The following is a 27,820-nucleotide window of genomic DNA, read 5'->3' on the forward strand; positions in this document are numbered from 1 at the left end:
TGACAAACATAATAATAATCTTTATTGTCACAAGTAGGCTTACATTAACACTGCAATGAAGTTACCGTGGAAAGTCCCAAGTCACCACGTTTCTGCACCTGTTCGGGTACACAGAGGGAGAATTCAGAATGTCCAAATTACCTAACAGCACGTCTTTCAGGACTTGTGGGAGGAAACCGGAGCACCCAGAGGAAACCCACACAGACACAGGGAGAACGTGCAGAATCCGCACAGACAGTGACCAAGCCGGAAATCGAACCTGGGACCCTGGAGCTGTGAAGCAACAGTCCTGTGCCGACCATATCTGCACACTTAGGGTGTAATTCTCCCCAAGTGATTTCTAAGAGTGGTTTCCAGCGGGAATTGGGGGTGTGATACCCGCCAGGTGACTCGGCGTGATCCAGATCGCAATCCAGCCACACTCGGACATTTATTTGGAGGGGGATGAGTTTTACACCAGCACTATACACGCCGGCAAGTCGGGATGCCCTGATCTCAAAGTGACAGTAAAGGCCCCACCATCACCACCATCCTCACCGACATCGGGAGTTCAGTACTCCTTCACCTTTACCATCGCTGGCATTGGGGCTTAAGTGGTCACCCACCATCATCCTCGGCATCAACCCCCCTCACCCCTCCCCCACCCCAAGAATTGCTGTTCGCAAATGGTGTTTGTTCAGCAGTCCCCCCCGCCCCCCCAGGTGAGCGACACCCCGCAATGGGGGTGACTAAATACTCCTCATTTCATGCCTCTTCCCCTTTCAGGCCATGCCCTTGGCAGTTCCAACCTGGTTCTGGTAATTCCAACCTTGCACTGGGCTGCCATATCCCTGGCCACCCGGGGCTCCATGGTCATCACACTTGGGGCAGGATTCTCTCTAACGCCTGGTGCAGTTTTCTGGTGCAGCGCGTCCCGCCGATGGCGGGATTCTCGGTCTCGCCAGCTGATCAATGGGGTTTTCCATTGTGGGCAGCCCCTGGTCTCCGGTGGTGAGAGGGCTTCATGTTGCGCTGGCAGATGGGAGAATACTGGGAGACAGGAGAAACCAGCTTCAAACAATCCCAGCATATTTAAGTTGGGATTTAAATACGCAAATCTGGTTAACGCCCAGCGAGTACATGAATCCGACTGCGTCAGCTGCAGCAGGCCGGGAGCATCACCTGCTGTTTAACGCCTGGCGCAAACGCGTTTCGGGGTTTTCCGGCAATTCTCCCAACATAATGAGATTTGCAGCAGAGAACCGCCCCTTATTTTTTTCAAATTGTGTGAACCATTATGTTCAGCAGCAATTGGCTCTGCGCTTTCAATTTCTGTTTAAGGCTTTTGAAGATTGCACAATTATATTGCAGAAACTACAAAGTTACTAAACAGAACTATAATATTAAACTGTGCAACGTCTAATTGAAGGAATTGTAACCTGCAACTCAGCACAAGTGAAAGCTGGCTGCATCTGACACCACACTGAATTGAATTGTTTCCACTCAGGAAGTGCCTCGAGAAGCATTTCAAAGACATGCACCTTGCTGACCTAGGAAGTAATAATTCTGTGACCCTTACCGGTGAAGTTGTTGAACTTCTGGTCATTGCTGGGTGCTTCCTGCATTGGTCTTGGAAGAGGAAGGAAGGATGCGGTAGTGTCCTCAGGGAGAGGGGGTTGAATTCTGTGCTTATTTAATACAAATGCAAACACAAGAACTAGTTTATTAATTCCAGGTTGCATGGAGATTATTATCACACTTGTTTATTGGCAATGCGGATATATTTTTGTTGTACCATTTGTGAGGAAAATGAACATGTCAGAACTAAACATGTAACCCAAGTTTAGAAATATGTTACGTGCGTTTTCCACTTTTGATGATGCATATTATTTCCACAACCTTCTGTAAGTCAACCTCAGCACTTCAAGATCCCCCAATGATTCTGACTAGTTCCAGCAAGTGAAAGTGCTTTGTGTTCATGCCAACTAGGTAGCTAATTAGAGTACTAATAAAACATCAATGGCCTTCGAATAACTATTTGAAACTCATGATTTTTCTTTCCAAAATTAACTGATCAAGATTGTAAAAATAATTCCTTTGCCTTTCGCCATTTAAAAACAAAACTACACTTGCTCAGGAACACTTCTGTTCTTCTCGATGAAATGTTCTGCACATTTACTTAATTCAGTCACTTCATTTCCCTAGGAGCCTTGCAGGATCTCATGAAACTTAATGCTCAAAGATTTCACGTGCTGCTGATGAGTATGTTAGTGCCACTATACTGCCACTATGAAATCCCGGAGCCAGTGATTCAACCAATTACGTGCCTCAAAATAAAGGGAGGAACAGTGGACATGTTTTCGGCAGGCCGACAGCTGTGCTTACCTTTGTGACCAGCAAACCACACCAATTTGTGACCCGACAAACACTTAGATTAGCGTTCGGGAAATCGGGTGACTTCTCTCATGTCCCTCTTACAGCAGCACCCTATTAGGCTCTTGGCTCAGGTACAGAGAATACCAACCTTCCCCCAAGCACATGACCCCGGGTGGCTTCCCAGAATCTGGCTACAATTTCTTTCTTGCAGATGTTCAAGGTGTTTCCTGACATGCCAAAGAACAGAGACTGGGTTTTTCTTTTAACTGCAGGAGGTGTACCGGCTTTGTGAAAAGGCATTTGGAAGTATAACAGTCAGTATTTTCCAGAGCATTTCCCTATAAAGAGCAACTCATTGCAGGGTTTCAACGTCTTGTACTCGAAAATTGATATCTGTTTGCTCATCTCTGTTAATCGTCAATCATTTTTTGTTCTATGTTACAGACTCAACCTGTGCCTAATCCTATTGCATATTATATGCATCGATCCCCATGGTGGTTCCACAGTTTTGAGGTCCTTACTAACCATTTTATTGAGCTTATCGTGCCCTTTTTCCTATTAATTGGGCGCCGGATGTGTGCAATCCATGGAATCCTGCAGATCCTTTTCCAGGTAGGATTGGACATTTACCACTACTCCTGCTCAATTCTCATGTTATTGCTACAAAAATGCTCAGAAGAAAAAAAAATGGGATTAAAGGCATCCCAGTTAGCTGACAACTGTCACTGCCACAGGATAATTTTCAATGGTCTAGTGTATTCCTAGGTTTCTTTTCCCACGCAGTTACTTTGTTTATTTCACCAATTTTTCATCAACTCGTGTGTAATTGTTACACTTGTGCATCGAATTCACACCACAACAACAGGCCATTTGACCCACCTGGACCATGCTGGTGTTTACGTTCTTTGTTTATATTCTTCTTCCCATATGGGCCAGGGTTTAGAAACTCCAAAGTAAATTATGTAGCTCACCTGACCTATAATCTTTTGTTGAATTTGGCTAGGATGAGCACAAGCGCCTTCACTTGAGATGTGATTCAACAGTCTTCCCAGACACTTTAACCAAACAAGCTTTATTATAAGAATGTAGTAAACACTTATATAAACACACAGCAAGAATTTTTATCAATTACAAACATAAAGGCACCACCCAGCTACAATAATCTATGCATAACATTTAATGGATTCCCCCTTAACTGTTCCAATTCAAAAACAAAATCCCACAGACCAAAAATCCCGTTTCAAGGGCATAGCACAGCACTCTGCATTTTCACTTGAATAAGACTGGCTTTTCCTGAGATTCTGACCCCGTCTCACAAGCAGGTTTAAACCCTTCCGGAAAGCAAACTATATCGAAAGCCACCACCAAGGTCAGTTTTGCTGGAACAGATATTGAAAATAGAGAGAGACAGGCCAAAAAAACATTTCTGTTCTCTGACTGAGTCCACAGCAGCCAAATGTGAAAGCGAAACCAAAAACAGCTCATAGAACCACAGCCCAGCCCACCAACACAATGACATCACTGAAGCCATGTGAATAGACAAAAAACTTTCTTAAAGGGTCGCACATGGCACTACTTCATCTCACGCACAGCATAACCCTACTTTTCCTTTCTCCCTCAAGTACTTATCCAGCTTCCTCTTAAACTTATTGTTGATATTTGCCATGACTACCCCATGAAATAGAGAGTTTCACATTCTCATCACTCTGAGTTCCTCCTAAATTTCTTATTGGATTTATTGATTAACTTAAACTTATGAAGCATAGCTTTGATTTCCCCTTCAAGTGATGCTTTATGTGACTAACCTACCCTTCATAGTGTTAAAGTTCATATCAGGTACCCCTTTAGTCTTTATTCTGGAGAAGAAAGTTCCAACTCATGTTATGATCCCATAGTCATTAATAGTCTCTTCTTACCTCACACAAGTGACTGTTCTTCATATGTAAATGTGTTGACCACTGGCAAGGTGCCTTGGTGATGCAGCACTCTTAAGTCTGTCCCTGTTCTTGCCTAATATCCGTACATACAGACTACCCAGCAGGGAGTCAATGGCTAACAATCAAGAACCCAAATCCAGCCCCCCACCCGCCCCCAGTCCCTCCTCTACCTATTAAAAGGCATTGAGGCCAATTCTGCGATCTGGTTGGGACAATTGCTGAGATCAGTTAGTTTGCACAGACTGGTGATCAAATTTGTAACTTTCTAGACTGCAACCCCTACCTCTGTTCTGGGGGTTTCATTATGTAATAAGCAACCAGGAGGTTTTCTGGTGCGACGTTGATTTGAGCCCTGTCTGCCCTCTCAGGTCCCATCAGCGCACTATTCTGAAGAGGAGCAGGGGTATCCTGGCTCGTATGTATCCCTCAACTATCATTAAAAAAAGCTGCATTATCAGATTACTGATTGTGGGAGTTTCCTGTGTTCAAATTGGTTGTCATGTTTTCTGCACTTCATAAGTGACCAGATTTCAAAAGGTTTTTAATTGGCTGGAAGGCGCTCTGATACGTCTTGAGGTTGCAAAAGGTGCATGTGAATGCAAGCCTTTCTTTTTGGACAGTACGGAATTAAATTTACAACATCCCAACTCTCTGTTGCTCAATAACAACAGCCGTTACATGAAATATACCAGCTGCGCGAATACTCTGCCTCTTTTTGTTCTCCTTTTGCTCCTGGTAACATTTGACATCCAAACGGTGTCAAATTTCTGATGGTCAGGGCAGAAAGGAATCAAACTGTGTCCAGAATTTCTGTGCCAAGAATCTCAGATATTTACTTGCGCTTCATTTTTATGTTAAGGGGATGCTTGCTTATCACATCTGTGGTCACATGTTTTGGTTATGAAAGATGCCAATTTTAATCCAAATCCATAAAGTTTGCCATCAGCTGTTCACTGGCAGATACATTTGGAATATCTGAACTGACTGAATTTTAGTCACTTGCTTCAGATCCACAGAAATAAATAAGAGTTCCTTTCTGAATGGGATTATGGACATAACAGGGACATTAGGAGCTTGAGTAGACTGTTGAGCCTTCTCCGCCATGTAATTAGATCATGATTAATCTTCCTCTCAAGTCTATTTCGCTACCAGTGCCAAATGTGCTTGACTTCCTTACCCAAGAAGATCTCCGTATTGAAAGCTTCTGTTGACATGCCCATCATCGCTAACTTTTTTGGGTGAGAGTTTCTAACAAGTTATAGATTTCTACCATGAACCCTTGTTTTGATTTCCCCACCAGAGGGAAATACCCTAGAGAACCTTTGTTTTAAATCATTTTAAACACCTCAATCAGATCACTTCTCAGTCTCTCAATCTTCTATACTCAAAGGACTACCAGCTAAATATTTTAGTCCGATTGATTGGTCTGAATTAGAAAGCAGCCTTATCACCTTGTATTTCTATTTTAAGGATTTCTTTGCAATTATTATGAAGCACACTTTGTACAACTTCTTGCTTCTAAGGCATCACTGAATGAGGCAGGATCGTACATTGAAAATATAGATGTGGCAGTCTGATTAGTGACTCCTTGACTTTCTGTTCAAAATTGTACAAGCAGTGAATCAGGTGTACCACTCCCTTGCCCAAATTCCCATAATGTGCTTCTATTCCACAATGCCTTGCTAGCTTATTAAATGGACCCCCAAATGAACAGATTTGTGCTCGGCTTGCTGCTGCACCTGTAACTTTCAACAGTTATTCGATAAAGTTGACCCAAGCGCAGGGCCACTGCAATGATGGGTGGGAAACAGGAAAGAACAAAGAGAAAGTTGATGGCCTTTTTTTTTACAGTAAATGAGCGCAGCACTTAAGTGTGATGTTGTGTTTATTTAATGAAGATGCGAACTCAGTTGACATGATAAGCTTGGCAAGTGTGTTAAAGTAGTGGATAGGCAGGATCTTGGACAAAGACATTAAGCATCTGGTTGCTAATGCATTTTTGGCAGCCATTTCTACCCTCAGACTTCCAAAGCATGCAACATTTTTCTTCATATTTGCTGCTTAAGTGACTTTGTACTTGTCCAACAGGTTGGAGTACTCAGAACTTATGGATGGTAATATTCTTTCCATGTTTGTTCTGATGCACTGTACGTTGTCTCATAACATTGCCTGAAAATCCTCAAGAGCGTTTTAAATTATTGTTAAAATCCTATCTTTAGGTCTATTTTAGTGATCAATATGAAAGATGATTGAATCTGTTGTTTGATTTTTTCAGTTATGTTTCCATGCGAGGGGCCATTTAGATGACTATCAGGCATCAGGCACCTAGGTATGGACCTGCCATTTTATACAAAGAACAGCATTAGCTTATCTTTGCCCACTGGAGATTTGCTACAAAAAATAGAGCATTATTGGATGCATTAGGGCGCACTTTCCTGGTCATATGCCTGCTCTGGCTATGGCTCAGTTGCCAACATCTTTAGCATTACATAGGATGTCCGGCACAGAAACGCTTTATTCCGTCCAACAAGTCCATGCCGGCATTTATGTTCCACTTGAGTCTCTTCCCATCTTTTGTCATCTAAATCTATCATCGTATTCATCCATTCCCATCTCCCTCAAACTTGTCTAGCCTTCCCTAAATACATCTATACTATTCACTTCAACCACGTCATGCGGTACACTGTATGTGATACCGGGTTCCCCATTCTTATCTCTCTTTTGGTGAAGAAGTTACTTCTGTATTCGCTATTGGATTTCTTGGTGACTATTTTATATTGATGGCCTCTAGTTATGGTTTTCCCCACAAGAGGAAACATTCTCCCTGGATCCACTATACCTTGCATGATTCTAAAGATCTTGATTGGTCATCAAGAGAGTAGAGACCCAACCTATACCCACACATCTCTCGTATCATCATTATTACCAAGAGCACTCTCGCCTTTGAGTTAGAGGGTTGTGGTCAAGTCCCATGCCAGCATTTGAGCACAAAAGTCAAGGCTGACACTCCAGTGTAGTAGTGAAGGAGTGCTGTATGTCAGAGGTGTCTTTCAGGTGAGATATTAAACCTGCTCCCTCAGGCGGAGTTATTCCCAGTGTACTGGTTAATGTTTATCCATTATCAACATTTTAAAAACAGATTATCTGGTCATTATCACATTGCTGTTATAGGATTTTACTGTGCAGAATTTAATTGCTACATTTCCTACATTACAATCATGACTACATTTCAAAAGTACTTCAGTGGTCATGTAGCATTTTCAGATTCCCTGGCTGGGATTCTCCACACTGGCGGGAAAACCGGCGCCACGACTCCGGCATCAACGGGCCCCCAAGGTGAGGAATTCTCACCTGTCTCGGGGGCTAGGTTGACGCCGGAGGAGTTGGCGCCGCTCCAGCAGGCGCCGAAGGGACAGCGCGAGTTCGCGGATGTGAGGAACGGCCATCGTGATCTCGCGCATGCGCAGATTGGCCGTCATATTTTGCCGCATGCACAGGGGGTTCTCTTCTCCGCGCCGGCCATGGCGGAGCCCTACATGGGGCCTGCGCGGAAGGAAGAAGTGCCCCCATGGAACAGGCCCGCCCAGGGTAGGATCCCCCCCCGCGCCCCTCCCCAAGGACCGCCCATTCCGACTTACCTGCCAGGTCCCGCCGTGTGGGACCATGTGTAATTCACACCGGTGGGACTGGCCAAAAACGGACGGCCGCTTGGCCCATCGGGGCCCGGAGAATCGCCGGGAGGGCCGCTGCCAACGACCCCCGACCGGCGTGGCGTGAGGCCCGCCCCGGCCCGGGAAACTGTGCCGGAGGATACGGCAGCCGGCGGCGGGGTGGGATTCGCACCACCCCCCGGGGATTCTCCAATCCGGCGGGGGTTTGGAGAATCCCATTGCCTAATGCTGTGAAAGACATGAATGCAAATCTATTGTTTTGTACTTGGTGAGAAAATTGGGTGTGCTGCTCCTCACCTCACTGTCCTCTTCTCACTGGTTATGTGATCATGTCTGACCAGCAAGTCCAGGCCATTCTGCAAATCCAGACTTTCAATTGAAAACTGTTGTTGGGAAATGATGCAAATTGTTACGGGCCAGGGTTTAGAGAACACCAAAGTATATCATGGAGTTCACCTGACCCACAACTTTTAATAGATTTTGGTTATGGGGAGCACAAAGGCCCACTTTACAGGTGTGGTGCAACAGAGATCTAAAGTATTTTAAAAACAAAACAATGTTTATTCTATGAATCTAGTTAACATTTTATAAACCCACAATAAACATCTTACCAACTACCAACACTGATAGCCCCCCAAAAAGATACAATACTCTATAAGGTAACTCTCAGTAACTTTCCTAACAACATCCATAAGCCAAAACACTTTTTAACAAAGACAGTAGGTTTGAATTCTCTACAGAGAACAGTTATCACTTTTAAATTATCAAGTGATCTAAACACCTTGCTTAACATATAAAGAGACGCCAGTATACATCTGCTTGGTTTGAATGCAGCTCTCCAACTGAAAGCAAAACTAAAACACAGAGCCAAAAAGAGCTTCCAGCTCAAAACAAAAGTAAAAAGCAGAATCACATTCCAGCTCCACCCACACAATAACATCACTGCAGCCATTTGATGGAACACACTTTTCTTAAAGGGACTCTCACATGACAAAATGAGCATTATTGAAAGCAAACTCTTGTAATAATCTGACAGAAAATTATACTTCTGTGCGATGTGACTTGCTTATCTTAAAAACTATGGGCAGAATTCTCCCAAAACATTTCTGGGTGTTGTCCCCAGCGGGAAAACGGGTGAGATTCCCGCTGGGTGCTTTGGGCAATTCAACCACTTTTTCGGAGCCTGGGGAGATTCTCACTGAATTCTGCCACACTTTCTTTGGAGTGAAGACCTAAAGACGGCAGCAAGACAGGCTCCTCAGAGATCGGGGTGTCCCAAGTTGAAGGTCTTTCTGTCCCCCCAATGAATATCGGGACCCCCCCACCCCCCTCTTCCCTGGGTCCCTTCCATCCCCCACCATCAAAAAATGTCTGGGACCCTCCACACACAGGGCGCAGGCACGAGCGTGAACCCGCCCCTCTCCCCAAGCTTAAATAGCCTCCAAGTGTTGCCATCACGGCTGGTTCATCACGACTGGTTTCCGCTTTTGGAAACCAGTAGTGATTTGCACGGGTTCCTGCAGGCCGATGAATCCCGGGAGTAGGGAGAATCCAGCTCAAAACTGATAGCACAATTGAATGAGGATTTCAATATGCTAAACTGGTTCACACCCTCGCTGGTATTACCGTCACATTTTAGAATGTCACATTTAAAGGTTTCATCTGTAAACATTTATATGTACAACAACAATAGTTCCCAGCCATTGCCAATTAATTTAGCACATGGAGCCTTTACAACTTAACAATTTCCAGTAAATTTCGATTTTTTTTTTTTGAGGTGATTAATGCTAAAATTCCACCTATCTCCTCTGCTAACAATTATACAGGGCAGCTTCACTGAATATTTGACAGTTCCAGGTCATTATTTGAGGTTTGATTTTCAAGCAATCAATATGAGCAAGTGATCCTTTTAAACCTTGTTCCTCGAGAATTGGTTTTGTTGAGATAGTGTGGGATGGTATGGTGCCTCAAGGCAATACCAGGTAGATGGTAGTTTATTGGCAAAGTGTTTATTGGCAACTAACAAGGGTAACGTATGTACAGACACAAGAGTATCTAATATAGATGTTCACATTCGCTCCCGGGTTCACCCCAGGACCCAGGCTGATACCTCATTGGTCGGGCTTCTCACACTCCTGCATGATGGGCCCCAAGCCAGTCACATGGACTGTGAGGGCACGCCCCGTAAAGGGGCAGCGCTACCACAGTATTATTCTATATCATACATTGTCCTCCCATCAGTTCTCGCAAGTGACCATTTCTTCATGAGTGGGCTTTGAAGCTGTTGAGGGGCTTGATTAGAAAGGACCTTTTTTGCTGAGTTTGATTTTGCTGGAAGTAACATATTTCAGAAACTGAGGCCCCATCTCAGGTGCATATATAAGATCCCATGGTGTTAGAAGAGCCCTGGCCAACGTTTAACCGCAAGTCAACATCACTGCAAAAACAGATCATCTGGTCCTTCTCATGTCGCTGTTTGGGAACTTGCTAGTTGCAAACTGGTTTCCAGGTTCCCTAATTATAAGAAAGGCTTCATTTCAGAAGTATTTCATTGGCCATAAAGCACTTTGGGATGCCCTCAACTCATGAAAGCGCGATACAAATGCAAGTCTCTGCCATTAACATTAATGGGTAGAAAATTATACGTTCTGCACCTGTGCTCTCCCGGGATTGGCTTCCGTTGAGCAATGGCAATCTGGAAGTAATAGTTTGTAAAATCACCCTTTTGCATGCCGCCTGTATCTTTCTTAGATTAGTGATGGCTAATTATCTTTATTTGATACTTAAAATAACTGCAGATACTAATAAGGGAGATGAGACATCCAAATATTACCTTTACGATTGAAAAGTGGGCAGCATAGTGTCTCACAGCACCGAGGAACCCGGTTCGATCCCGTCCCGGGTCATTCTCTCTGTGGAGTTTGCACATTCTCCCCGTGTCTGCATGGGTCTCACCCCCAGAACCCAAAGATATGCAGGGTAGGTGGATTGGCCACGCTAAATACCCCTTAATTGGGAAAACAAATGATTAGGCACTCTAAATTTGTAAAAAAAAAAAAGAATTGAAATGTGAAATATTCAAATATGCTTTCATTAATCCCCAGCGGCCTGCAAATATCTTAGTAAGTGAGGTTTGGAGTGATACTTTTGAAGGATACTGGCTATCACAGGAATCATTGGTTAGGCTTTGTTAATGTGTATTTGCAAAGTAAAGAACTGTAATTTCACGAAATATGACCTTGGCACACCTCACTCACACTCACACCTGCAGTATTATTGAAGAAAAGAAAAATCACAATCATCAACAACCCAATGCCCTGGGGGAAAGTGTCACTCACAATAGTTCCACTACACTTGGTATAACTTTTCCTTTCTCTATCTACACGGTCAAGATAGTCTTTTAAAGTGGCAAGCATACTACTGAAACAGTGAAGAAATAACGTAGGATGAAGCGGTTTCAGCGTTAAATGTAAATAAGAGAAAGTTTTATGGAAGCAATCTTATGTCGCGTACATCTTTAATGCAACTGAGGAGCTGGGGAGGGGAGAGTAGGAAATCCAAAGTGACAGGAACTTCAATACTAAAGCAGTGAATGATGGATTATGCCATGTTGACCTCTGTACACTGTTACATCCATCCAACCTAGCCTGGAGATAAAAAGCTACCCTTTCACATGTTGTAATTTTCTGCAAGACTTGGCCCATACGTTGATAAGTTAGTAACTTGTTTTTGTTTTCGCCGACCCCAGTGTTGACCGACATTGAATAATCTAGTTAGCCCAAATTGAATTCTCAGGGAATTAATCGCAAGAAGGATCTCTTAGTATTTCCGCAGCTTGGACCTTGGGGTCTGCACATTCAAAATTTCACCGGTGGATTTGAAAAAGTATTTGTAGATTGCTATCACCCTCGGGGCATCCCAAAGTGAGTGCAGCAAAGTTTTAGGGAAGCAATCTTATGTCCCGTACATCTTCCACGTTTCCACTTCAGTGAATGTTTTTGAGAGATCTGCAAAACTATGCTCAATTCCACGGCAAATTAGTTAAAGGGTGGGTATTCTATTTATACAGATAATAAACAAGTTATGGATTTGGCTGTATTGTAACAAGTTAGAATTTGAATATTTTGCGACATGTTACGCCTTTTTTTAGCTAGAGGAGAGCAACAGCACATCTCCCCTCCTGTTAAATTAAAGTGATATATGGAACTGATGGCATTGAAAGGAGTTGTAAATCAGATGAGATTGATTTAGAAGATGTCAAATGTACATGAAAGCTACTCTTGTGAAAAAGTCCACTGCACACAGACTGTATTGCCAGCCTGGGACCACTCTGCCAATATATTTTCATTTGAGTTTTTTGCTTTGCAATGTTTCAGCTGGTTGATGGTAACTGCAGTTAGCTTTGTAGAGTATAGAGTTGGAAGGCCACAGAGATAACCATGCAGCAGACGTACACTTGTTGCATGGAGGCCCACTGCTCATTGCAAAGTTAGCTTGGTAGAGTCTCTGAACTGGAAGTACAGTGTGATAAACTGTAGATGCTAGAGAATAGCCATGGAATAAAGTTTCCATGGGGAGAATTCTCCCATCCTGCCTGCAGCAGGCAGGTGCGGAGAATCTGGTGGGAACCAAAAAGTCAGAAACCCGCCAGCGTAAAATCACGTTGAGATTCTCCCAATGGCGTGTCGCTCTTCCCACTGATGGGTGGCGCGAATGCCATTTTATTCATTTATGTCCCATGAATGCTCATTAAAACAGGCATCCTGTCAGGCTTTCCAGTCTTGCGTCTCGCCAGCGTGAAATCACATCGGCGTCACACCCGATTGATGGAGAGCGGTGTGTACAAGGTGGCCCTCAGTTCAGCAGAGACTCCGAGGTGAGTGTAACACTTCCATAATGCCGCACTGCTCCTGATGCACTGTCCATTGCGCTGCGGGGGCAGATCGGTTCCTGCCCTCCATCTCCATGCCAAACTGGTCTTCATGGACCCTGCTCTGGCACCAGTCAGATCCATACTGCCCTTGGGGTTGGGGAGTACAGTGATCTCCTTCCCCCTGTTGCTCACACCAGTGTCTATCTGAACAGCATTGCAAAGTGGGACTCATGCAGCCACCGCAACAATGGTCTGAAGTTCGACCGAGGGTGAGTGTGAGGCGAGGCTGGGGACAGAATGAGGGCTGTGCAAGGTGGGGGAGAAGGGCGAGGCCTCACGATGGCAGGCAGAGGGACAAGGAGGTGGATGACGAAGAATGGAATGCAGAGGGAAGACCGAGAGGAAGGAATCTGGACCCTGACAAGGCTGCATGAGAAGTTCACAAACAAGGGGAGGTAAAAGGGATACCACAACGTTTACCGGAAGGGGATGCATGAGAACTCCAGATGCAGAGGGTAGAGGTCTAAGTCGGGAATGGCCGCCTTGCAGGTGATGGGTTTGGACGGAGGGTAGTTGATTTGAGGAACAGGCTTCTTATTGGGGCGACTAGTCTTTTCCCTCTGGGTTGCTGATGTCCTGCATGATCTGGTGGAGACCGGTGAGCTGGAGAGGGTGATATGAGTGTGCTGGATTTAAATATGGCGTCTGGATTTCCAAACCCGCCAGCTGAGCGTGGGCAAGCGAATCAGCTGCCAGACTCCCAGGAGAGTCGAAGGGGACCTCGCCTGTGCATAATTAATGCGGTTTTGAGCACAGAATCTGACATGGGATCCCAGCATTCTGGCCAGCAGGTCAGGTGCTGCCAGAGCTTCCCACCACGACACTTACCTTAAAATGGAAGAATTCCCTTTGTCTGGCTGCAGTCATGTCCCAGCAAAGGATCAATCATAGAAACATGCAGCACAGGAAGAGATCTTCTAACCCCTCTTGCCTGTGCCACTGTTTAAATTATGAGGAGGGGTAAGGCAGGGATCTACCTCAATGCAGTTCTCGAAAAATGTGCTCTATGCTCAGTTTGAACCCAATGCTATAACTTGAACCATGCTCACCTAGATAGTGGCAGAGAAAAACTGTCTCAGGAACAATGCTCCCTGCAAAATGTACCAAATTTTATTGTGTGGCAGGGCATGCTAAGTATTTAAGGTAAAAAAAAAACTCCTATGCAACATCTAGGCTGCTGTGTGGCCATGCATGTGCGTAGCTTAGCAGAAACAATGGTGAGAAGGCACCAGATATAGATAGTGTCGTGTTGGGTGTTCCGATATACAAATGAACCAACACGGTTGTAGATGGTACAACTCTGTTTTATTATTCTGTACAATAATAACTATTAACTTCTGGCTGTGGTACGTGCTTCACCAGCTAACCTGTGGACCCAACCCTATCACTATCTTAGTGAGGCACTCAGCACATGGTGCATGTCTGAGTGGCTCGCTGTGAGCTCTGTGCTCTGAGCTATCTCCTGGTAGAATGAGCGGGAACTGTGGTGTTCCCTGTTTTATAGTGCGTGTGCTCTCACTGGTGATTGGCTGCGATGTTGTGTGTGTGTTGGTTGGTCCAACTACCTGTCCATCAGTGTGTGTGTGTGATTGCACCATGATATGTTAATGTGAATATCATGACAGATAGCATTATCATTTTTGTTGTTTTATCTGCCTCTATGGCAACAATAGGTCTAGATTGAAAATGTCAGTGTTATTTAGAGTCCCGTGTCCTCTTCAAGTCTGTTTCATCATAATATATATTGCTCGTGTTACGTGGAAGGGAATTATGAGGAGAGGGTGGAAAAGTGGAGTTGAGGCAGGAAATCAGCCACAATCCTATTTATTGGCAGAGCAGGCTCAAGGGCTGTACGGCCTACACCGGCTCCTATTTCTTATGTTCTTCTGTGCTTCACACTTCGTAATAGCTGAGGGAAACTCTCAGACTGAAAAAATGGAACAATTTTCTAGAATGGATAGAGTGAACGTGGAGAGGATGTTTCCACTAGTAGGAGAAACTAGAGTACGAGGGCATAGCCTCAGACTGAAGGGACGATCGTTTAAAACAACGATGAGCAGGAATTTTTCAGCTATAGTGTGGTGAATCTGTGGAACTCTTTGCCGCAGAAGGCTGTGGAGACCAAGTCACTGAATGTCTTTAACAGAGATAGATAGGTTCTTGATTATTAAGGGGATCAGGAGTTATGGAGAGAAGACAGGAGAATGGGGATGAGAAACATATCAGCCATGATTAAATGGCCTAATTCTTTCCTATGTCTCATGATCTCAATAATTAAATGCGGATTACATATATCATGAACTTTTTGAATATTTGTGATATGGTGTTCAAACTATGTGACAAATGGCTGAAACTATGTGCTGAAAGAAGGCTTATGGTCTGATTTATAGTTTAACCTAAGTTTCATCACAAGACAAGACTCATAAATGTGTTTATTTTATTCCCTTTTAATACATTGACTGCTCCTGACTAATACACAGATGGAAAATGTTCGATATGTTGATTTTGAAATAATTATCAAAACAGCCCATGGAATAAACTGAGCATGGTAATGTTTGCAGTGATGCCATTGCATTGCATGTAAATGGCTCGTCTCTTCAGTAACATTCCCAACTTTAACTGAGAGACGGCTACACTGCAGGTATACAGTAAACCACAGGGTACCACTGCAACCCTGCCACATGGTTCCTCTCAAAAATAGCCACTCTTCTTATATCATCTAAGACAGTTAGCATCATCAGTCTGCTCAAATAATTTGTGGAGGTTGAGCCACAGCTGAGTTTAGTCGAGTTCTTGCCCAATAACCCTGTTTAACTTTTTTTTGGAAATATTTAATGATAATTTTTAACAATTTTTATACAAAACATACAATAACAGAATAACAACCAAACAGTAAGAACCTCCACCCCCCACTTACAACACTATAATCTCACCAATAAATTCCCCCCCCCCCACCACCCTATCCTCACACCCCCCAACAGCGAACAGTGACCAACTCTTTAAAGTACATTATCAACAGTCAGCATCTACGGTAAAGCCCTTCCATTGACCCTCTCACGGTAAACTTGACCTTCTAGAGGTGCAAAAACGTCACTAAATCATTCATATACGCCAGGGGGCTTGGCAACATAATCGACCTCCAGCCCAAGAGGGTCTGCCCCTCGCCACAGGTGAGGCAAAGGCCAGGACATCTGCCCTGCTCTCGTCCAGAGAGCAGGCACATCTGAAATCTCAAAAATCGGCACCTGCGGTCAAGGCTCCAACCCAATGCCCAGGATTGCCAACATAGTATCACCGACCAGCTTTGAGTACAACCAGGACATGTACGCATGGTGCACCGGCCCCCTCGAACACCGATCACATCTATTCTCCACCCCCATCGAAAAATAGACTCATTCTAGCCTTTGTGAGGTGTGCATGAAACTTATCTGGATGAAACTCAGCCTCCCACAGGATGAGGTCACGTTTATCCTCCTCAGTGCCTCACTCCAAATCTCCTCTTCCAAGATCGGCCTCAGCTCCTCTGCCCACTTTGCCTTCACACCCTCATAAGCACGTCACCTCCCACGCTATCCATTGGTATATGTCCGACGTAATGGCCACTCTCGGCCCTGAGCAGGATAAAATCCGCTCGAACAAGGTAGAAGGCTGTGAAGTGCCTTTTGACCCAGCTACGCACCTGGAGATACCTGAACCCATCAGCATCTGTAAGCCCATATTTCTCCTTCAGTTCCCACAGGCTATTGGACCGGCCCTCTAAAAACAAATCTTCCACCTTCCCCAACCCCTTTTCCTTCCACTCCGTAAACTTCACAAATCAACCTGGCAGGCTCGAATAACTGGTTTCCACAGGTGGGATCTAGCCTCAAGGCAACCTTCAAATTGAAATGTTGACAGAATTGCCTCCAAATTTTTAACGTGGCTAATACCACCGGGTTAGTTGAGTGTTTCTTCGGCACCACCAGGAGTGGAGCCATTACCAACGTCCCCAGGCTTGTCCCCCTCACAGACTCTGCTTCTACCCGGACCCACAGCTCCTCTGAATCCCCGCACCACTGGCACCTTTTCAGCATTGGCCGCCCAGCAGTAATTTAAAAGCGTGGCAAGGCCAAGACCCCTGCTTGCCTCTCCATCCACTGTCCCCCTGATCCTTGGACCCTTACCCGCCAAAACAAACCCAGTCACAAGTCGGTTGATATCTCTGAAGAACGCAAGGAGGCACTGGAGTAAAATAAAAATCTCGCCAAGATATTCATCTTAACCGATTGCATTCAACCCACCAGAGATAGTGGGAGACCGTTGCACATTTGCCCCCCCCCCCCGTTTCCTCCTTCGGCCGTTTGGGGGGGGTGGAGGATTGCGGAGCAGGCCTCTGGCAATGGTCACAGGTAGGTCCTAGGCGGCGCAGGCCTACTCCCAAGTACACAGCTTTTCGGGGCCCACAGAATCAGGAAACCGGCACCGATCCCGATTCTTGCAGGAAAATGGATTCTCTGCCCCTGCGCTGGCCGCGATTATGGCATCGTGGTTCAGAGAATTCAGCCCATTGTTTTTGTGAAGCAGTGTAAAAAGGTCACTTTATCAAAGAATATCCCTGAAAAGCAAGTATTCCTTTGTGCCATTGGTATTTAAGGTGGATTGAGAGCTGCGATTGCTTTCTTCTTATTTAAGTGGGAATAAAGGTAGCAATTAAGGATATTGTATTCACTGTATTGAGTAGTATTATTTAAGGTGTAATTTTAAGTTATTCTCTGGTGTGATGTTAAAGATTTTAATGCTGTGTCAGTAATAAAGTTTGTTATAATATAACACATCCCTATTTCTTCATGCAATCACTCCTGGGGTGAAGTATCCTTACTCACAGTCTTAAAAAAATAAAATAAAATATTAATAATAGTAAACTTTATTGTCACAAGTAGGCTTACATTAACACTGCAATGAGTTATTGTGAAATGCCCCGAGTCGCCACATTCCGGCGCCCATTCGGGTACACAGAGGGAGAATTCAGAATGTCCAGATTACCTAATAGCATGTCTTTCGGGACTTATGGGAGGAAACCGGAGCACCCAGAGGAAAGCCACGCAGACATGGGGAGAACGTGCAGACTCCGCACAGACAGTGACCCAAGCCGGGAATCGAACCTGGACCCTGGCGCTGTGAAACAATTGTGCTAACCATGGTGCTACCTAAGGTTTCTGTCCAATATCCTAGCCACTGTTAGGGTCTGGCCTGGGATCGTAATACTATATTCCTTCTTGGCTCTGAATTTTTCACTTTCTTCGGCTATCCCAGAAGATTACATAGTTGTGGAGAGGAGGTTGTGGAGGGACTGTAGGATGTCTCTAGTTGAAATACTCCATTCAACTTAGCGCAGACCAACAATCCAGTGTTGCAGCTTTCTCCTCTGAAACTACCTCTGCAATTGTTGGTGAATGACATAACGCATACTTGCATGTAGGATTATTGACAAAAGAAGTGGGTTAATTTTACATCATTGTCCTTCCTGTGACAAAAGTACATGTTGGCAATTTGGGCAAGCAGAACGCCCAGTTTCATTTCTTGTCCTATCCTCTAACCATTAATTTTAACCAACTGCGAATTGGTCACACTGACCTGCTGCATCTAATCTCCTGATATACAGGGTCCCTCAGTTAATAGAATTTGCTTCAGTACTTTCAAACAGCAGATTAATGGGCTTTGACCATAAAAACGACCTTCTCCATTCCAGTAAAACACCTCATTATTAACAAACACAGTCTTCCCGATGGTCATGCTCCTTATCTCTAATAATTATCCTAATTTTCCAGTAATGGTAAATGTCAAACAAAGTTTTACAGAATTTTATTTTGATTGTCAACATATATAATAAGCATCTTCTTAATAAACATTCAGAATATATGTTAACGGTATAATTGGCAAAGTCTGCCAAGTGGGTACATTACTTTCACTTAGCTATGGGTAATGTCATACAGTGATGAGGCCAATAGTGCTCACTGGTTTTCAAAACATGGGGATCAAATTTCTGAATCCTAATACCTTCTTGCTGAAAAGGAAGCAGTAAGCAGTAGTTTCACAATTATGTTGGAATTGATCATTAAGGAGGTTATAGCTCGGCATTTCGAAAAACTCAAGGTAACTAGGAAGAGTCAGCATGGTTTTGTGAAAAAGAAATCATGTTTTACCAATTTATTGGAGTTCTTTGAAGGAGTAACATGCACTGTAGATAAAGGGGAGCCTGTTGATGTGCTTAACTTGGATTTCCAAAAGACATTTGAGAAAGTGCCCTAACAAAGGTTACCGTGGAAAATTAAAGCTAATGATGGAGTAACATTTAGCATGAACAGAAGATTGGCATGCTGGAAGAAACCAGAGAGAACGCATAAATGGGTATTTTTGAGATTGGCAGGATGTGACGAGTGATGTCCCACAGGACTCCGTGGTGGTGCCTCAACTTTTTACAATTTACGTCAATGGCTTAGATGAGGGGAGTGAAGCCATGGTAGCTAAATGTGAAGGTAGGTAGGAAAGTATGTTGTGAAGAGCACATAAGGAGTTTGCAGGTGGATATAGATAGGTTGAGTGAATGGACAAAAATCTGGCCGATGGAGTATATAATGGGAAATGCGATGTTCACTTTGGCAGAATAAAGAAGCGAGTATTAAACAGAGAGCAGCTGCAGAATTCTGAGGTGCAGAGGGATCTGGGTTTTCTGGTGCATGAGTCACAAAAGGTTATTTAGGTACACCAAGTAATTGAGAAGGTTAATGGAATGTTATCCTTTATTACAAGAGGAATTGAACATAAAAGCAAGGATGTCATGCTTCAGTTGTGCAGGACCACATCTCGAATATTGTGCTCCGTTTTGGTCTCCTTATTTATGGAAGGGTGTAAATTGTTGGAGGTGGTTCAGAGGTTTACTAGATGGTTCCCCGGAATGAGTGGGTTGTCTTATGCGGAAAGGTTAGACAGACTGGGCTTGTTTGCACTGGAGTTTAGAAGAGTGAGGGTGACTTGATTGAAGTATAAACGAAACTGAATTGTCTTGATGAGCTGGAAGTGGAAAGGAAGTTTCCACTTGTGCATGAGTCTAGGACTCAGGTTTTAAAATTAGGGCTCATCTTTTTAGCACAGAGGTTTGGAGATTTATTTCTCTGACGGTTTTGCAACTTTGGAACATCAGTGGACTGAAGGAAGGGTCATTACATTTTTTTAAGTAAGAAGTACAAGGGGCTGGATTCTCCACCAGCAGGATGCTCCATTTTGCCAGCAGCCCGGGCGTTTCTGAACAGCGTGGGGCTGCCCCACAATGGGAAACCCCATTGACCGGCTGGCGTAATGGAGCATCCTGCCGGCGGGGTAAAACAGAAATGTGGCGGGGCGGAGAATCCAGCCCATGGATTCTCAGGGAATATGGAATAAATTGTTATTGGGTGTAGATGGGAATTTAGAACTTGAAATCCAAATAGATCAGCCATGATCTTATTGAATGGCGGAACAGGATAGAGGGGCTGAATGGCCTAGTCTCTGCTCCTATTTCGTATGTTTGTGTGTAAATGACTTTTTTTTAAAAACTACCTCCCCAACCCCTAGCCATCTGACTGGATTTCTGAGGGGATCTTAACACAAGTGATCAGTATTCCCGTTTGAAACAGGTGTTTTATTAGAATATTACATCCTGAAGCCTTTTTAAATTGGATTTATTTATCCTGCACTTCAGCAATCTCCTTTTTAACACCACCTAATGAATGATCAACACTCCAGTCTTTCCAACCCAGCTAGTTCACTCTTCGTCTTTCTAAGATCTGCCCTATTCAGTCACATTGCACAGAAGCGATCAAGGCTTCAAGGACTCGAGTAGCGGAAACAAAGAGGTTGCAGTTGGCTGAAATGTGAGAATCTGAAGTCCACACCTCGCAACAAGAGACGAAACATGCTGGTAGCATTCCACTTAGAACAACGGGGAAGCAGCCAGTGGGAGCACAGTCACGTGAGAGCTGTTTTGTTTTTTAATGAACTTCTTTTTCCGTCAGGTAACTGGAATATCTCTCGCTCACCTCTGGCCTGTTCCTGGCTCCCAGCTCTCTGCTTCTATGACTCCCTTGACAGGCCACTGTAATGAGGGGGGTGGGGGGGAGATCATGGCCATGAACCCACACCCTACCGTTCTGACAGCTTGTTGAAGCACCAGTGTATTTGTTCTGCTGTGTTCAGTCAACTGTATTTGTTGATAGCTTTGTGTAATAATTTATTGGTGATTAAAATGTTGCTGAACGGAATCACAGTTATGAACTACTAACTAAATGTACAAAACCTTTGGGACTTCAGTACATTAACCAGATTCTTTTGGGGTGCTGTTAGTCCTCAAAATACACCCAGAAGTGGCCTTGACATAAGCTAATTAAAACAAGTTGTTTTGTTACTGTTTAAGTCATTCATTATTAATTATGTTCTCCTGTGGATTTTTTTGGGTTGCTTTACAGTGCAAGAGCTGGTTTGTAGTTGTTAATTTAAAAAAAATAAGTAAATGTCAACAGTGGGATCTTTACTCTGAAGGTATGTTCTTCATTCAAGAGCCAAAAAACCTTTCAGTATGTAAGAAATTTTTGATAAACATCCTCTAGTTTTTCTTTCACCTTCTTGTCCTGAACGCCCTGCTGTGCACTGCGATTAAAGTTCTACGGGTGCTGACAAGTCCTTTGGTACTTTCTAAACTGGTCATTATTTGAAGAGGCAGTTTAGCTCGATGCTCACTTCATTCAGTGTTCTTTTATTTCTCCTCTCATGCCCCCGTCGCTTATAGTCATCACTTTCTCACTCTGCTCTCTCTCACGCATGTTTGCTTTGTCTCTCTCTGCTCTCTCACATACTTGCTTTCTCTCTCTCCCATACGTTTTGTCTCGCACACAGTTCAGTTTCTTCCTCTCCATCCACCGCTGTCTCTCCCTGTGAACTACTCCACACATTCTTCACTTTCTTTTTCTGCACTCTTACAGACTCACGCAATCTCTTACAGATTGCATGACCAGAAGTGTTTGATCCCGCCAGCACCAGAATCAGTGTGGGCGGGACTGGAAAATTTGGAGTGCAGCCAATAATCAATTGATTTTGAGTGGGAATTTCTGATTCTGCCACTGGCAGGACTGGAAAATCCTGGCCTTTTTCTCTCTCTCTGCTCCCAAACTTTTGCTATCTTTCACTGTACTCAAATACTCTCACTATCGTTCTCTTTGCACTCCCACATATACTGTGTACTTTCTCTTTCTCTGCTCTCAATACACTTCACTTTCCCTCCCTCAGCACTGTCTCATGTTGGCTTCAATATTTCTCCCTCACTCTTCATTTTCTGTGATTTTCCTTGCAAACGCTCACTTTCTCTTCTTCTGCATGCTCTCAGACACGCTCTCTCACTGTCTATTTTCTCACACTCACTTTCTATCTCAGATACAACTGCTATGACTTCTGTAGGGCAGCTATAGTCCAAAATAAGGAAATTTACCAAATGACTCCTAAATGAAATAATTACCAACAAGATTTTGCTTTTTGTCAATTTTACTTCAACATGAATCAGAACCAACGCAACCTAAACATGAATTAACAGGCAAATTACACTTAAGTAAATTGCTTTTTAAATAGTCGATACAACAAACATACATCTTACACAAGCATCGGCATTGTTCTCCGCAGACATTTGGTACTATGTAGATACACAGTTCCACAATATGCTTTTCTTTATTAACACAGACTTGGTCAGGAGTCTTAGTCGACAACAGCTTTCACCTTCCAGTTTTACGAGTATGATTAACATCAGCCTGGCGCATTTCTTCAAATTCTCTCTCAGGACATGACAGTCCTGATGGTGTGGCTTTCCAGAGTTTATTTTCGACCGAGAAACTCAGAATGCCCCGGTTCCTGGTTTAACTGCTTAAGGGAAAATACCCTGCTCTTTAGCGCCTCCAAGCAGTTCTCAGGTCTCTGCTGGCATTAGAACGTTTCAGCCAGCTCGCATAATACCTCCAACAGCTCCTGTCCTCTTTTCTGCAAACATAAAAACTGTCCACCTCCTGAGAGCAATTTGCTTTTTAATCTCACAAGAATTCTTTCTATCTCTGTCTACAGTTCTGTATTGATCACCTTCACCCTCCAGCTCCTCGGCTTGTATCTTTCCTATGTGCCTGCCAGCCACATGGCTTCTTTCTTTGGGGCGTCACAGTGGCACAGTGGTTAGCACTTCTGCCTCACAGTGCCCAGGATCCGGGTTCAATTCCGGTCTTCGATGACTGTCTGTGTGAAGTTTGCACTTTCTCCCGGTGTCTGCGTGGGTTTCCTCCAGGTGCTCCGGTTTCCTCCCACAGTCCAAAGAAGTGTAGGTTAGGTGAATTGGCCATGTTAAATTGCCCCTAGTGTCCAAAGATGTGCAGGTTTGGTGGGGTTATGGGGTTGCGGGATTAGGATGGGGGAGTGGGCCTAGTTAGGGTGCTCTTTCAGAGGGTAGGTACAGACTCGGTGGGCTAAATGGCCTCTTCTGCACTGTAGGAATTCTATGGTTCTTAACTGCTTTCCCATTGGTACTGCTTCCAGGTCAAGGGTTACCAGGCCACATGACCAGCCTTTCTTGTTCAAGAAAACTACAATTGTTTCCTTTACAATTGGTGCAAACCCTTAAAAGTCCTTTTCAAACATTCTTGGAAGCAGATTCCACAGACCTTTTAAAAAAAATAAATGTTCTTGACTGTACTGCATCTGAATCAAAGGTTGAAATTCAATCTTTATTTCTCTCTCACTCATTCACATCGCTCTCTGTATTGCATGTGTCGCTGTACTCTCTCAGATATGCGCACAAATACACTCTGCATGACAATTAGGACTGGAAGCTCTAGATTATTTTCCTCACCTCAGCCCAGTGACACTGAGACTAATTATTGTGCTTGAGTCCAACTGACTGAGATGAGCTAGGTCATCTTTTTTTTTTTTTAAACGCATTTTATTCAAACTTGTATCAAAGTAGGTTACAGCAAATAAACACCTCGGGAAATATTCTTCCGTCCAGAATCTTCCCAATTTTTCACAACCCCAAGACATGTGCGCGTGATTCGCTGGCCCCCGCCCATACCTCTCACACTCATCTGCTATCCCCTGAAAGAACCCACTCATTCTCGCCCGAGTCATATGCACCCTGTGCATTACCTTAAACTGTATCAGGCTCATCCTTGCACAAGAGGAGGTCTGTTTACCCTTCGCAGTGCCTCACTCCATACTCCCCAATTGATCTCCATTCCCAACTCTGCTTCCCATTTCTCCTTGATCAGCCCCACTTCCCTCCACCTCCTGTATACACTATCCATCCCCCCCGGTTCAAACCCATGATTCTGAGCTAGGTCATCTTGGATCTACCTGGAATATTTCTGCTCTGCAAACTTGCGCAGAACACTGACCAATGTAAATTATGTAATAATGATGATTTTTATTAGTGTCACAAGGAGGCTTGCATTAACACTGCAATGAAGTTACTGTGAAAATCCCCTAGTCGCCACACTCCAGCACCTGTTCGGATATACTTGAGGGAGAATTCAGAATGTCCAATTCACCTAACAAGCACGTCTACTGACGGTTCTGAGTGATCCTTAATGATATCTTTCCCAATTTATCCCACCAAAATACATGGATATTAATTACCTAAAGGTCATGTGTAGTGACAAATATTCTGGCAACTAAGTTATCAACTGGGTTTGTCCTGCCTTAAATTAGAGGTCTTTTATTGGCTAATTTATGGGCGGCATGGTGGCACAGTGGTTAGCTCTGCTTCTTCAAGTGCCAGGGACCCAGGTTCAATTCCAGCCTTGGGTGGCTGTGTAGAGTTTGCACGTTCTCCCTGTGTCTGCATGGGTTTCCTCCGGGTGCTGTGGTTTCCTCCTACAGTCCAACGATGTGCAGGTTAGGTGAACTGGCCATGCTAAATTGCCCCTTAGAGTCCAAAAGATTTGGTGGGGTTATTGGGTTACAGGGATAGGGTGGGGGTGTGGACCTAGGTAGGATGCTCTTTCAGAGGGTCGGTGCAGACTCAATGTATCGAATGGTCTCCCTGTACTACAGGAATTCTATGATTCTGTGATTCTATACTCCCCATTTATTTTTTAAGATTTGGGCAGTTGCTGACAGATATGGAAAATTAGGAAGTAAATTAATTGCCAAAAGATTTTGATCCAAACTAGCTGCCTCTGTTTATATGATGTCTGCAAATCCTGTAAAAGACACATAAGCTGTTCAAAGATTATTTGTTATTTTTACACACTCCAGATGTGGAGAAAATGCTGAATGAGCCATCAAACGTCAGACCCTAAACTGTTAAAACTTCAGATAGTTGGCAGATAGGTGCCCATCAGCTGGATTGATTTCAGTCATTAAACAAGTACATTTTTGTTCCTTCTAAATCAACATTATTAGCTTCATTTCAGGAAAGCATAAAAAAGCAAAAAATAATTCAGTTGTTCCGATTCCCCCACCCACCCTCCCTGAGTAATGGAAGGTGAGGATTTCTCACTTCAAGATTGTGTCAGACCCCTTATGGGCAGTCGTCATTTGCCACATTAACCTTTAAAACTTCGCGGGATTCTCCTCTACCCGGTGGGGCGGGCTGTACCGGCGCTGAAGATTGGCGTGAACCACTCCGGCGTCGGGCCACCCGGAAGGTGCGGAATCCTCCGCACCTTCAGGGACTAGGCCGGCGCCAGCGGGAATGCGCCACGCCAGCCGGCGTGGAAGGGCCTCCGCCGGCTGCTGCGAGTTGGCACATGCGTGGGAGCGCCAGCGTGTGCTGGCATCATCCCAGCACATGTGCAGGGGGTTCTTCTCTGCGCCGGCCATGGCTAGATTTAACTGTTTGGCAAGCTTTACACACAATTTGAATCCTCAGCTTGGTTAATGAGCTGAGAATTGACCAGATCCTGCTCACAGGGAGGGAATCAGAATTTTATTTTTCTGACCACGGCCTTAAATTGTGTATATTATTTTAGGGCAGCACGGTGGCGCAGTGGGTTAGCACTACTGCCTCTCGGCGCCGAGGTCCCAGGTTCGATCCCGGCTCTGGGTCACTGTCCGTGTGGAGTTTGCACATTCACCCCGTGGTTGCGTGGGTTTTGCCCCCACAACCCAAACATGGGGAGGGTAGGTGGATTGGCCACGCTAAATTGCCCCTAAATTGGAAAAAAAAAATATTTTAAAAAAAGTTGTGTGTATTTTTAATGCTCAATTCTTTTTCTGGCGGGCGGATGTAGAGGGTGGGACAGTTTGAACAACAGGAAGCAAACCGTGGATGAATTGCATAGCTTCTGCATGTTTCACACTTCATTCTGTTGCTGTTCCCAGTGACTTGAATTTCAGACCTCTCTGCAGTCACACTCTTAGTCACCTCAGCTGTGTTAGCTGCAATTACTGAAGATGCATTACTTCCTCCTGAAGGCAGAATTAAAAAATAATGGTGAAACTCTAAACTACCATCACCAGGGCTGAAGTGGTTACAGGGCAATAAAGCAGAAGAAACTCAAGCCTTCTCAGATGTGCTTTCTGTTCTTTAGTATGAGCCTAGTTTTCTTTGAAAGCAGTGGAAAAACGGGGGCGGGGGGAGGCAAATGTTGAAAGTTTCACACTTAAGTTTGGCCCCTCAGGTGAGTCGTTGCTGGAGGATGTGTCACTGGATGATATTACACCAGAGAGACTCAACCATCGGGTAGAAGTGGCTCAACCAACCCTTAAGGATTGAAACTGGATCCCCTTTTGCTCAAGACGGTGAACTGCACCTGGGACATTTCAGTTGGGGGAACCTTCTTGCGAACCACAATGGACGTGTAGATGCATTATCATGGCTGTGGACCCAAGGGGAAAATGAAGAAAACTCTTTTGGAGTTGGAAAATATCTGCAATCAATCATTGGCATGTCGGGGAGACTTCCGGTGGCGGCTATGAAGGAGTAAGTCGCACATTTGGTGGCTCCCGCACTGGTCGGACTTTTGGACCTTTCCCCCCGACTTTTTTACGGTTTTAAATTGTAAATTCGAAGGCTGAGGCAATTGGGCACCGTTTCCACGTATCGGTGGATGGAGAAAAGAACCAGAAGTGCACGAACGGGCAGAAATAAAAAGACAGGCAAGGGCTGGGCTGAAGCTGCAGCAGAAGACAGCATGGCCGAGGACCGGACTCCTGGTGTGTCGGCCCAGCAATCAACGGAGCAGTTGATTAAAGCCAGCCAGCAGAAACGGGACTGCCTGGACCCGATAAAAGAGTCGATTGATCGGCTGGAGTACAGATTGGACGCCCAGGATCGGGCGATCCAGAAGGTTGAGAAGGCGCTGGTTGAGCAGGAGGAGCATCAAACTGCGGTGGAACTGGAGGTGGGGATGTTGAGGGACCAGCAGAAAAGGCTTCTGGAGAAGGTGGAGGACCTAGAGAATAGGTCCCGCCGGCAGAACTTAAGAATTGTTGGGCTCCCGGAGGGGTCTGAGGGAGCTGATGCTGGGGCATACATAGCGGGTATGTTTGAGAAGCTGCTGGGGGAGGGGACATTCTCCCGACCCCTGGAGGTGGACATGGCGTACAGAGCGCTTGCGAGGAAGCTGCGAATGGGGGACCCTCCGAGGGCAATGGTGGTGAGATTCCACAGGTTCCTGGACAAGGAATGTATTCCTCAGTGGGCCAAGCGAACGCGGAGCTGTAAGTGTTGTTGCAATATTAATCCTGTTCAGTACGAGAGGAACCGCAGGTTCAGACATTTGGTGTATGTGCTTGGCTGAGGAGCCAATGGTGCGAAGCTACCATCTGTGGGATTATGACTGAATGCCTCTAAGTCAGAATCCCGCCTAAAAGTAACGATACCCTGATCACTTGGTGGCCTGGGATAGCCGACTCCGATCAGTGAGGAGTGCCACCCAATA

The 27,820-nt window shown here is 44.7% G+C and overlaps 1 protein-coding gene across 2 annotated transcripts in view; it reads left to right on the forward strand.

Annotated features, from left to right (window-relative positions):
- LOC140394126 (lipase maturation factor 1-like) overlaps positions 1 to 27,820 on the forward strand; it is a 579,371-nt gene that overhangs the window by 341,599 nt on the left and 209,952 nt on the right. For both annotated transcript variants that reach the window (XM_072481000.1, XM_072481001.1), the window contains exon 3: positions 2,800 to 2,967. In XM_072481000.1, coding sequence (XP_072337101.1) covers positions 2,800 to 2,967 — 168 coding nt within the window. The remainder of the gene's footprint in view (positions 1 to 2,799; positions 2,968 to 27,820) is intronic.

The sequence above is a fragment of the Scyliorhinus torazame genome, chromosome 17 (assembly GCF_047496885.1).
Source record: "Scyliorhinus torazame isolate Kashiwa2021f chromosome 17, sScyTor2.1, whole genome shotgun sequence".
Lineage (NCBI taxonomy): Eukaryota > Metazoa > Chordata > Chondrichthyes > Carcharhiniformes > Scyliorhinidae > Scyliorhinus > Scyliorhinus torazame.